Source organism: Myotis myotis, unplaced genomic scaffold (genome assembly GCF_014108235.1).
Source record: "Myotis myotis isolate mMyoMyo1 unplaced genomic scaffold, mMyoMyo1.p scaffold_m19_p_16, whole genome shotgun sequence".
Taxonomy (NCBI): Eukaryota; Metazoa; Chordata; class Mammalia; order Chiroptera; family Vespertilionidae; genus Myotis; species Myotis myotis.
The window spans coordinates 7,850,522-7,863,207 of NW_023416320.1; the positions used below are offsets into that span (position 1 = coordinate 7,850,522).

General features: G+C 46.8%; 1 protein-coding gene across 2 annotated transcripts in view; it reads right to left on the reverse strand.

The window, feature by feature from the left end:
• CDH17 (cadherin 17) overlaps positions 1-12,686 on the reverse strand; it is a 59,275-nt gene that overhangs the window by 13,521 nt on the left and 33,068 nt on the right. For both annotated transcript variants that reach the window (XM_036338601.1, XM_036338599.1), the window contains exons 10-12: positions 9,878-10,093; positions 5,564-5,640; positions 3,278-3,469 (exon numbers count right to left, since the gene is read on the reverse strand). In XM_036338601.1, coding sequence (XP_036194494.1) covers positions 3,278-3,469; positions 5,564-5,640; positions 9,878-10,093 — 485 coding nt within the window. The remainder of the gene's footprint in view (positions 1-3,277; positions 3,470-5,563; positions 5,641-9,877; positions 10,094-12,686) is intronic.

Consider the following 12,686-nt stretch of genomic DNA (forward strand, 5'->3'; position numbering starts at 1 on the left):
GTTCATCATTGCTTCCTGTCTCTTCCTTAACACGCAATACCCATGGTGTATCAGTCAAGAAACATGAAGATGAGAAGGCCTTGGTCCTTCTTGAGCCCTAGAGCGCCCCAGTAGAAAAGAGTTCAGAGAAGACTTACACTTTCCAGAAAACCCTCCCTTCCATGCACACACAGACACACACAACATCACAACCTGATTTTTAGCTCAATAGAAAGTACGATAGAAAGATTGCTCATATGGAAGAGACTGCATTGTATGTGAAGATAACAAGTCATCTGAGACAGAAAATAAGAAGCAACTGACAGAATACAAATATACAGGATAGAAAATGTGATAAGCCAGCTGAGATGTAAAGAGAGAGAGGTTGCTCACAGAGATAAGCACTCACTGTCTGCACAATTACCTCTTTTTTATTTTTTAACATATTTATTGATTTCAGAGAAATAGGGAGAGAGAGATAGAAACATCAATGATGAGAGACAATCATTGATCAGCCGCCTCCTGCAGACCCCCTACTGGGGATGGAGCCTGCAACCCAGGCATGTGCCCTTGACCGGAATTGAACCGGGGTCTCTTCAGTCTGCAGGCTGATGCTCTATCCATTGAGCCAAGCCAGCTAGGGCCCCACAATGACCTCTTGATCACTACCACAGGGTCTTGATCACTACCATCTGGGGAGCAGGGGTGAGGGAGAGGAAGCTGGGGCTTCTGACACCCAGAGACCCAATCCCCATCTCAGGGGATGAAAGCAGAGGCATCAAATTGGCAGAAATCTTGGCAGGTGAAGCAGAAAGGCAGCAGCCCCCAGAGCAACCCATGATAAGGACAAAGGACATGTTTTCTGTTCCTTGCCGGTGCAGCCATGCCCAGGTCCAGGCAGGCAGTGTAGCCATCTGTGGGCTCAGGCAGAGGAGGCACCTCCCATCCTCACCACCAAACAGGTCTCAAGTCTCCTCCCTGAGCTTCTATCCCAACACTGTGGCCCCCAGAGGTGAGGGGTAAAGAAATGAGACGGTATGTCTTCAAATGAGAAGTAGCCTGTTACCAGGACAGAACATGCGAGGCTGAGAGTTAGAAAGAGGTGGTGGAAAAGACGGTGTACATCAAGCTGAAGAGCTGGGACTTCATCCTTGAGGAGCAGAGAGAGGTGGTAAGCCCCAGACGGACAAGGTCAGATTCGTGTTTTAGAAAGATACCTCTGGGAGCAGCCCTGTGAGGGATGGATTTGAGGTGATCCAGACCCAGGCAGAGAGGCCAGTTAGAGAGATGGCAATGCCCCTTAAACCTTATCGAATGGAAGAACAAAGGAAATACGGAGCAGCCTGTCATCGATCAGCCTGGTTAACTTTCACACCAGGAAAAACACTGAGCCAAATCCTCCAGAGAAAACATTAGCAATGAAAGATACCAAACTAGCTAATGATAATCAGCAGAGCTTAATCAAGGGCAAGTCTGTCGAACCATGTGTATCATCTTGCATAATGCAGGGATATGCTGCAAAGCCAAGTCCAGAGACCCATCACGGCCTCTTGGGGTGGCCTCACATCCATCTAGGAGACACAGTCATCAAAGAAGCTGAAAGAATATGCTTAGGCCCTCAGTTCCTCTTCTGCACAAGGGGTAGGAAGGCCAAACCTTGAGACTTAGACTCAAACTGAAGACAGAGATAAAAGCGCTGAGGGAGCGGAGTTGCAACGGGGAATATTTAACATGAGAAAAAAACTGTGCATTCGTTTTCCAGATGACACTTGGGCTGGCTGAAAAATAGGTCCTGTACCCAGGATTCCAAATGACCAGCTATCATGGAGAAGTGACAAAATTTGCATTTAAAAAAAATTAAAGCTAAAACGAAACCCTGAATTTCAAGAAATGGAGTCCCAAGAGAGATGTTGATGAGCTGGCAGGCCTCAAAGAAATAGCCTTCCTGCTCCTGACACCCCCTTGGCCTTGAGAGTATCACGATCTACCACACGACAGGCCGGAGCTTTGGGTGGCAGTCAAACTGAGTAGGACAGCATTTCTACAAAACTTGTTTAATCCTAAGCCTCACTTGGGGCAAACAAAACAGAAAATACATATATTGGTCTTTGCCCCCAGTTCCTGGCACAGAAGCGTCTAAAATCCTTGTAATTTCCTAGGTGATAAGAGCACAAAGAGCATCTTTTGTTCTGATAGTTGGCCTTTGACCCCAGTTCCTGAGACTGAGCACCTAAATCACTTGGAATTTCCCGAGCAATAGAACTGTCTTTCGTGCCAATGAGGCAACTCTTGGTGAACTCCTGGGTGGGGGCTGGTCACCAGAAAGACCAAGGCATGATTAGAAGCTTGGAACGTTCCGCCCCACCCTACCATCCCCTCCAGGGAAGGGAAGCTAGAGATTGAGTTCAGAATCACTCCTGTCTACATGAGGAAGCCTCCATAAAAATCCCACAAGTATGAGGATTGGAGCGCTTCTGGGTTGGTGAACACATCCATGTGTGGGGAGAGCGGTGCACCCCGAATCCACAGGGACCGAAGCTCCTGCACTCAGGACCATTGCAGTCTGGTCCTTTGTAGCTCTTCATCTCGCTGTTTGCCTGTATCCTTTACCATATCCTTAACACATAATAAACTAGCAAATGTTAGTGTTTCTCTGAGTTCTCTGAGCTGTTCTAGCAAATGATGGAACCCGAAAGGAAGGGGTGGGTGGAGAAGGGGTAAAAAGGATAAACATGTCTATTCAACCTTAAAAGGCTATCTACCAATTTCCAATCTTTTCTTTTTTTTTTTAAAGAGGAGTCTATGGCTGGCACTTTAGAAGAAAAGGTCTATAGTCTTAAGTGCTCACAGGATTCATCCAGTCTGACCCCCCACATTTGCGAAGGGAGAAGTAAAGCCCTAAGCACACACCCTACCCAGACTCAGCAAATAAAAATCTAGAACACCTTGTTAAATCTGAACTTCAGATGAACAACCAAATATTTTAGTATTTTGTCCCAAATATTACCTGGGACACACATATGCTAAAAATTGTTTATCATGTGTTTTATGTATTTTATATGACAATCCTCCCTCCCCCCACAAAGCTCACTTTGTCAGCTAATGACAGAATGACAGACCCAGAACTAGGTTTCTGGCCTTTGCCCTCTGGGAGGACAGGAATGACTGAGATTACTCCAGGATCCTTGGTCTGCCTGAGAGGTCTCTGCTGATACACCACCTCTGCTTATAGGTCCTTGCATAGTCATAGGGAAATTAACCAAAGAAAAAAGGCAAATTCCATTAAAGAGTCATGTACCTTTTTAATTATGACATATCCAGTGTTGTTTTGGGGATCGGTGTCAATCCCCAGTCGCCCCTCATCATCTCCCTGTGTAATTCGATACAGGATTTTAGAACTCCCAGTAAACGGCTCATCAGCATCTGTGGCCTGGATGGTCAAGATGGTGGACCCAACGGCTGTGTCTTCGGCAAGAGTTAGGTTTCCGTACTAAGAAGGAAACATTAAGAATGTGCATCGTCATCAAGAATAATTAGCTGTCAAAGGGCTATTGTCTCTTTAGCTTCAGAATGGACACAAGTCATAATTTGCATCAATATTCACCACGCATGTTTTTCCTATGGCTAAATATGTTGTAGTTGATTTTGACATCAATCATACTCATAGACTGATATTCATTGTACCAAGAAACGCAACATCTCAGAGAGCTACTGGTAGGATTCTCAAACAGATTCCCACTCCCACATCCAATACATTTACTAACCTTACTTATTATATTAGTGAGGACAAAAATAAATACTATATGTTGAGTACTTATCATGCAGCAGGTACTTCTACATACATTATTTTAATTAGTCCACAATCAACCAAGGAGTAGTGGTTAAGAGTCTGAACTTCAGAGTCAAATAGTATAAATCCTAGGCTTGCCACTTACTAGCAGGGTGACTTGAAGCAAGTTATCTAACATATTTAAGTCTCGGTTTCATCATCTGTCTAATGGAAATAATAATAATAGAACTACTTCATGTTTGCTGTGAAGATGAAGCAATAATGCATGGAAAGTCCGTGGCGCCTGGCACATAGTCAGTACTCAATAAAGATAAGCAGCAAGCCCTACTGAGTAGCTATATCATCATCTCCATTCGACAGAAGAGCAAAGGATTGGAGAGGTAAAACTCACCTAAGACCACAGAGAATTGGGATTCATACCCATGTTGTCTAACTTAAAGCTTGTGCTCATAATCACTGGCCTAGACCAGTGGTTGGCAAACTGCGGCTTGCGAGCCACATGCGGCTCTTTGGCCCCTTGAGTGTGGCTCTTCCACAAAATACCGACTTCTGCGCATGGGCCACAAAGTTTCAATCGCACTGTACGTGCGCGCCCGCACGTGGTATTTTGTGAAAGAGCCACACTCAAGGGGCCAAAGAGCCGCATGTCGCTCGCGAGCTGCAGTTTACCGACCACGGGCTTAGACCATCTCCCGCTCCTCTGCTGAAAATCCCCCAGATCATTTCTGGGGGGATTGCAATCTTAAAGAGCGAACTAGCCAGGGCCCAGGAGAAGCCCAGAGCAGTGACAGCAGCAGACTCATTCTCTAGAGCCCAGTTGTCCCTTCCAAGCCCTGACACTCCCAAAGCTGGATCTCACCTTCAATTTGAAACCACTGTCTAGATGTAACGCCAGGATGGGAACATGGAGGCTGAGAAGCAGGTGGTTCCAGCTCCTGCTTGCTTTGCCTCAGTGCCTGTTAACAGGTTATGTTCACTCACACCTCTTACTGCCCTGAACCCTCCCATAAATCGACTCCCCTTCTTTGCCACAGCCTTGTCCCTGTTTTGATGTATGAACATTTTGATATATGAACAGGGTTCTGGGCTATCTCATTACTGACTTCAAACAAACTAGTAAAATGGGCTTCTCTCTGCTCCAGAAGAAGTAGACAGAGACCTCCCCTCTAAGGGAACAGTGATAGGACTACCCTCAAGTGTAAAGCCCACACTGACGACAAGTAAACATTTTTCTTGATGTCCTCAACTGAACCTTTTTACTCCTGCTTTTTCTGCCCAATGTTCCTAATTCTTGCAAATATCTTGAGCGCATTTTTCCTTGGCTTACACCAGAAATTAGTATTTTTTCTTCTCCTTTTCTCTTATCCAAATACTGCAAAATGAGTTTAAGTTGCCAATATTCTAAATACTAAACTTTTTACGAAAAATGCTTGTTTGAAACCTCGCAGGAATCCATTTATCATTCTACTACACACAAAATATATAATGACAAACCGCACATAGCCGTTCGACTCCTTTCAATTTGACAAAGATGGTGGTTGCAGCTTTTAAGCAGCCCTCGGAGTAAATGAGCCATTGGCAGAAGTTTATAAACAGATGTTCCCAGATACACCAGTGAATGTCCCCCCAAGAATTTCACTGGAGAAGGTGTCTGGGTTGTTACCAGTGCACTGACTAAGGCTCCCTGTGAATTCTGGCATTTTTCCTGCATACTGTCTGTGTCTTGATTCCAGAAGTAGGGATCAAGTGATACGAACAAAGTAAAGAAGAAAACAACAGGTGACAACTACTCACATCTGATTTTTCAAAGATGGGGATCTGATCGTTGATATCAATAACGTTGATTTTCACTTGACAGAGGGTCTGGAAATCTGAAAATCAAAGTCATATCACAAACATTTTTTTCACTGAAAAATCATGCATTAACATCAGAAACCTGCAAGAAAAGCATTGGCAAGTGAAGTGGCAGCCGTGGCCACAATTTCGCTGTTGACGTGCAATTTGTGTGGAAACAGGATTCTCTGCTCCCCACCTGCACCCACAAGCTGGTCACAGGGAGGCTGAAGAAAGTCCTGCAAGAGGTTCGCCTGGGCTTCCCATGTCCCTCCACCTGCCCCCTCCAGGTAAGGGTTGTTCTCAAGCCACCCTGTTGCTTTTCTGTGAAGCAGCCTCTTTTTCCGAACTACTGACAGTGACGCAGCCCTCAAAGCCCAGTGCAAACCTCTCCTTCCAGAAAACCTTCCCTGAGCACCCCAGCCAGCTCCTTCCCTCTCTGACTATCCCAGCACTTACTGCCCTACCTCTCCTCTGCTCCCATGGTGGGAAGGAAGGGTCAGGTGCCTGCTCTCTGCCCTCCAAGTAAGGGAGGAAGTGGTACAATTAGTCCCCTTCAAATGGCTGACCGCCCAGCTTGCTGGAGGCAAGACAGGGACAGAGGCGGCTCATGGAACCCTGGGGAAATGACACAGGCTTTGAGGAAGAGGTTTGACGATTCAAAGTCCTAGTCAGAGACAGCAGCTTCAAGCTAGGTCTATGATGAGCACAGCGTGTGGGTGGGAATGGGGTGCCCAGGGAAATCCTATATAATAAAAGGCTAATATGCAAGTCAACTGAACAGCAGAATGCCCAGTCGCTATGATGCACACTGACCACTGGGGGCAGACGTTCAATTCAGGGAGCTGCCCCCTGGTGGTCAGTGCACTCATACAGGGGGAGCACTGCTCAGCCAGAAGCCAGGCTCACAACTGGTGAGCGCAGCGGCAGTGGAGGGAAGCTCTTCTGACTCCTCTGGGGAGCGGGCCTAAGCTGTCAGTTGGACATCCCCCAAGGGCTCCCGGACTGCGAGGGGGCACAGGCCGAGCTGAAGGACCCCTCCATAAGTTCACGAATTTTGTTCACCGGGCCTCTAGTATTGAGAATAAGAAAAAACATGACAGGTTCTTTGTTGGAATCACTGTTATTCTAACAATCATGATGTCCTGTATGATAGAAATATTAAGAACCTGGACTCTGGAATCCCACTGCTCAAATTCTGGCTCTGCCACTTGTCAGATGTGTGAGAGCTTGATTGTGTCACTCAAGGTCTCTGGGCCTCAGTCATTTTTTGTATAAAATCTAGATAACAAAAGAACTGAGGTCTTGACATCATACAAAATCGTTAGCACTCTCTAGGTACCAGGCATTGTATAAGTGCTTCACCTGCATGGCTTCTTTTATCTTCATATTCACTTCATGATGTAGGTACTGTTGTCATTCATTTGACTCACAAATGAGGAAGCCAAGGGATAGGGAAGTTAGGGAACCTGACTAAGGTCACACAGCGAACTAGGGGTCCAGCCAGAATTTATAAACCTACGTGCTCCCTTGTCCACTACACCTACTCCCCACCCTTCTCCCTGCTCTGTGTCTGGGAGGCCCACCTTATCAACTGCATCAGTGGGCATTCTGGCCCTTTGGGTACCAGTTGGGTTCTGCCAATAAGAATTCTGGCAGGAAGTGGGAGGAAGGGCAGGAGGCGAAAGGTTTGGTGGGGTTCCCAGGGCCAGCGGCCTTGTGGATAGCCACAGGCCCGGGGCTTGCCACTTCCGGGAATGCTCCCTTCCCTCAACCCTTCAGGCCCTAGGGTAGGAGAGGCTGGCCGCTGTGCATCACACTGCCTGCTGGTTTCCTTTACCTTGCCCACAACCTTTCTTTAAACTCTCTTTGGTTCCTCCTTTTGAGGGGGCCCCTCTATTTCCTGCTTGGGATCCTAACGAATAGACTCAGGCGGTCTGACTCCAGAGCTCCTGCTCAGTGCCCCGGGCATGTCATCTAATCGTAACTGAAGTCTAAATAAGTGGATGTTGATTAAAGCTGGGGCTGGTCCCCAGGACATTTGTGGACAAAAATGGCTAAAGACTGGGGGTGCCCGGGACCTGCACTCACACACCTCATTAGGGCCAGCAGGGGGCCGCCAAAGTACTAAGCCAGTGGTTCTCAACCTTCTGGCCCTTTAAATACAGTTCCTCATGTTGTGACCCAACCATAATATGATTTTCGTTGCTACTTCATAACTGTCATGTTGCTACTGTTATGAATCGTCATGTAAATATCTGATATGCAGGATGGTCTTAGGCGACCCCTGTGAAAGGGTCGTTCGACCGCCAAAGGGGTCGCGACCCACAGGTTGAGAACCGCTGTTAACTAAGCCCTCCCTGATTTTATGTAAAACTATGCTAATTTACAGCCTGGTGTCTAATTTTCTGTAGCATATACTAGAATGTTTTATTTCATCAACACACATACATATTTATGTATACATATATTTTATCATATATTTTCCATAGGCGTGTTCAGGTACAGAGACAACATGTAATCTGATTTCCACTTTGTGCTCGTCCAGCCTTAAACTGCTTCGGGTGCCCCTGCACTTTCACCTCTTCCAAAAAGCCTTACCCTCCTTCTCCCTCCGCTGAGTCCCTCCTTTCCTTCACAGGCAACCTTGCACATGTTTCTCACAGTTTATTTATTCACACCTTCAGGACAGACAAGGGGTCTTATCTACGCATGCATCCTCAGTACCTTCAGGTGCTGCAAAGAAGGTAAATGTTCACAGAATGGATGTCTGTCCGTGTGAGATTGTTCATTCATCGTGGTTTTTTGTACTCATTATCACTTTTGTTGTACCTTTTAACATAATGCTAGACAAATGTTAGGCCCCCGTTATTTGCCAAATTACTAAGTTTCAAACATTCTGCACTGGGGGCTGTTACACCCCAGTCCTCTTCTGTGTATCAACTTCTGTGTAAAGAGGGGGGAAAATGTGAAGCACAGTGTGAAATGTCGCCCTTTTTTCCTCCATGCCTTTATAATCTATGCCTCCTAGCACACCTAGCATAACACTTAACTGAACTATTTGCTAATCTAAGATTCAGCTGTAACTCCAAGAAAGATTCTTACCTTGCAGTGAGCATGCCCCTAACAAAAGTATGTCTCGGAATACATGTATTTTCTGTGTCTGCACATTTGTCTGAGAATGAGTGCATTGGTTTGAGGATGCATCATTTTCTTCAGATTCTCAAAAGGTCTTGTGACCCAACAAAATCAAGAACCACTTGCTTTGAAACTGTGTAAGGAATATGGAAGAATGTTTCCTGATATTGTCAAGTGGCTAACTAGAAGCTAATAGAACAGCGGTTCTCAACCTGTGGGTCGTGACCCCTGGGGGGGGTCGAACGACCCTTTCACAGGGGTCGCCTAAATACATCCTGCATATCAGATATTTACATGACGATTCATAGCAGTAGCAACATTACAGTTATAAAGTAGCAACAAAAATAATTTTATGGTTGGGGGTCACCACAACATGAGGAACTGTATGAAAGGGTCATGGCATGAGGAAGATCCACTGTAATAGAAGATCAAGCTTCCCAAAAGATGCATTTTCCCTCCACTTTCACACGGTAGGATACTTGGAGTCCGAAAGGAAGAATTGGGAAATACAAGTCATTTTTTTGTTTATGATTATGGTGGCCATGACAACGTGCCTGGCCAACCTCCAACAACAGGGACATTAAAGGATGATGGCCCCACTGCTACACTCCGTAATCCGTCACCACACTTGCACTGAGGCCTTGCTCCCCACAGCTGCCCCCAGCCAGCGACTGAAGAAGGCAGGCATGCTCAGGGAGGCCCATGCTTAAAGATCATGGACTCCATCAGCGTCCAATTTCAGACTCCCCGATGACCGTGCTCAGTGGTCTATGACACTCCCACCAGCCCTCCTTCCCTATCGCCTTCACTCGGGGTCAGGCTTATATTACAGTCTGATGGTTCTCCCAGCCTCCTCTGTATCTCGCCCCACTTTTTTCTCAGAGGCATCTCTCCTCATAGAATTCTCCTACATTTAATCTCTCGGCATCTGCTTCTTGGAGGACCGGGACCAACACAACAATGTTGCCTGACCTGCCATTGGACCAGCTGCCTCCGTGTTGCACGTGTTTCGCATAGGAAGCAGGGACTCTTAAGAAGCATCCTTCTTTAATGCTCCCAGGCATTGGAACAGCCTAACACATCACAAGAAAAGGGAAGCAAGTGTTTTTCACTCTGGACAGTGAATGTGACACTAACCTTTGTCGGACACCTCCACGGTCAAGAGGTACTGGGCAGCGTCTTGCTTCTTCAAGGACTGCTTGGCTAACTGGAACACCCCCGTGTAGGTCTGGACGAGGAAGAGTCCATCTTTGGGAAACTTAGGGAACTGATCCACAATTTTGTAATGTAGAACGCTGTTGACAGTGTTTTCTTCATCCATGTCGTGGGCAACCAGCGTCCCAATACTGCTCACTGGGAAGAAGGGAAGAAGAAAATTCACCCATCACAGACTCTATTCCATCTATTTTCAATGGTTCTGCTGGATCAGCAGGTCCCTGGAACGCTCTGTACATAACTCTGAACCGCTGACTAAAGTTCTTAGATTTCTTTTGGTTCTTCTAACCCTCCCCATCGTGTAGTGTGTTGAGTCGTGTATTAGTCTGATAACGTCGCCAACGTAAAGTGCCACCGACTGGGCAGCTTTAACAACATAACGCTATTTTCTCACAATTTCTGGATCTCACAGAGGTCTGAGATCAGGGTGTCAGAAAGGCTGGTTTCTTCCGAGTCCTCACTCCTTGGCTTGTACGTAGCTGTCATCTCCATGTGTCCTCACATGGTCATGCCTCTGTACATGTCTGTGTCCAGATTTCCCTCTTCTTGGAAGAACAGCACATCAGTGATGGATTCAGAATGTTGTACTGAGTCTATTCTACACTCTTAGGGTAAAAGAGGTACAAAACAATGCCCCTGCCCTTTGGGGGGCTATGGTCTAGCTCAATAATATACTAACTTATTCCTTAGTATATCTATATTCTCCTGTTTGGTGTCTTATATTAGCAGAATCTTGTGGGACTCATGTCCCCAAGCATTAGCAATGCCAACAAGAATTCATATTGGATTAAGACCCACACTAATGACATTGTTTTCACTTTATGTCTTAAAAGACCCTTTCTCTAAATAATAGTCAGCTTTTGAGGTAGTGGGCATTAGGACTTTACCTTATAAATTGGGGCCAGGGGGGGAGGGAGGTAATCACAATTCAGCCCATAACAAATAGTGTCCCACAAAAATTCGGGTTCACTCCAAACCTCGTTGTGACCTTATTTGGAAACAGGGGCCTTTGCAGATGTAACTAGTTAAGGATCTTGTGATGAAATTACCCTGGATTTAGCGTGGGTCCCAAATCTAGTGACTAGTGTTCCCATAAGAAGAGAAAACACAAAGTCACACACACAGAGGTGGAGGCCATGTGAAGCAGGAGGCAGAGACCAGGGCTGTGCTACCACAAGCAGCCAGGGCGTGCCAACAGCCCCCCGAGCAGGCGCCTTGATGTGAGACTTCCAGCTTCCAGACTGTGACAGAATACACTCCTGGCGTGCTAAGCTCCCACCTTTGTGGCACTTTGTCACAACACCCTCGGACACTAATATGCAAGGCAAATGGTCTCACTAAAGGGCAGGCCAACAGTGGACTCCACCCCAGAGATAACACGGGGCAAAGAGCAGGCACGCATGCTCCCTGCCTCGCTGCCGTTCCTGGCCCTGAGGATTTATTTCTGTGAGTGTGTCAGTCCAAGGCGTTCCCTAAGTCAGAGGTGATGACTCAGGACTTCACCCAGCTCTGGGGGAGGTATGATCGGTTCTGGACCATCTTGCTCCGTGAAATAGGAATCGTGGGTTTCTCTACACACAGCCACAACCCCAAGGTGGGCCTGAGACTGGATTATGTGCCACTTGTGGAGCTAGGTGTGTCCCCACCTCCCATGTCAGTTGGCATCTGCTGACATATGGAAACGTGAAGGGATTTTGTTGGGGGGGGAGGGGACTTCCTATGTCCGTCTGTAATGGAGCTGGGCCCATGGAGCTGTGCCTCAGGGGCTGAGGAAGGAGCCATCGTGAGCAACAGAGCGGAGAGGAGGATGTATTTAGTACAGTAGCCACTGCTATTTCTTTTTTTTTATATATATATTTTTTTTATTGATTTTTTACAGAGAGGAAGGGAGAGAGACAGAGAGCCAGAAACATCGATAAGAGAGAAACATCGATCAGCTGCCTCCTGCACATCTCCCACTGGGGATGGGCCCGCAACCCAGGTACATGCCCCCTAACCGGAATCGAACCCGGGACCCCTGAGTCCGCAAGCCGACGCTCTATCCACTGAGCCAGACCGGTTTCGGCAGCTGCTATTTCTGAATCCATCACAACCAAGTCACCTCTGTGGCACATGTCTGCCCTTGCTTTAAAAAAAAAAAAGATCTGCGTGCTGGAACAAAGAGTGTCTTGCTGAACTCTGGGACCCTTTGATGTCTGAGCAGCCCTGCTCTGGGCCATTCCCCCAAACAAGTGAGCACAACACCAAGGACGCTGCTCTCTCTCCACAGGAAACCCCGGCTGCCAGAGGCCCCGGAGCTTTCGACATGAAGTGACCGGGGGAATTCCAGGAGGGGTGGCACTCAGGGTGAGTATAGTATTTGTGGACGAGAGGAGAAAGGAGTGCCACGTCTCTGAGACAAAGGCCAGGACCAAGTGGCATCTCAAACTGATCCTTGGGGCCCTCGGAAATACTTTAGAGAAGTGGTGCTTTATGAAAGGCCAATTCCTATATGAGCACATAGGACTTGGTAGCAAGTGGGATTCCGGAATTCCTGTTGGCGTTGCTAATACTTGAGCCTCATAAGATTCTGGCCAATAGAAGACACCAAATAGGAGAATATAGACGTACAAAGAAATAATTTAGTATTTTTTGAGCTAAACAGTAAGGTCCCCCCTCCCCCCTTACCGGGCAGGGGCATTGTTTTACATCTCTTTTAGCCTACATATATAGAATCAATTCAATCTGTGCT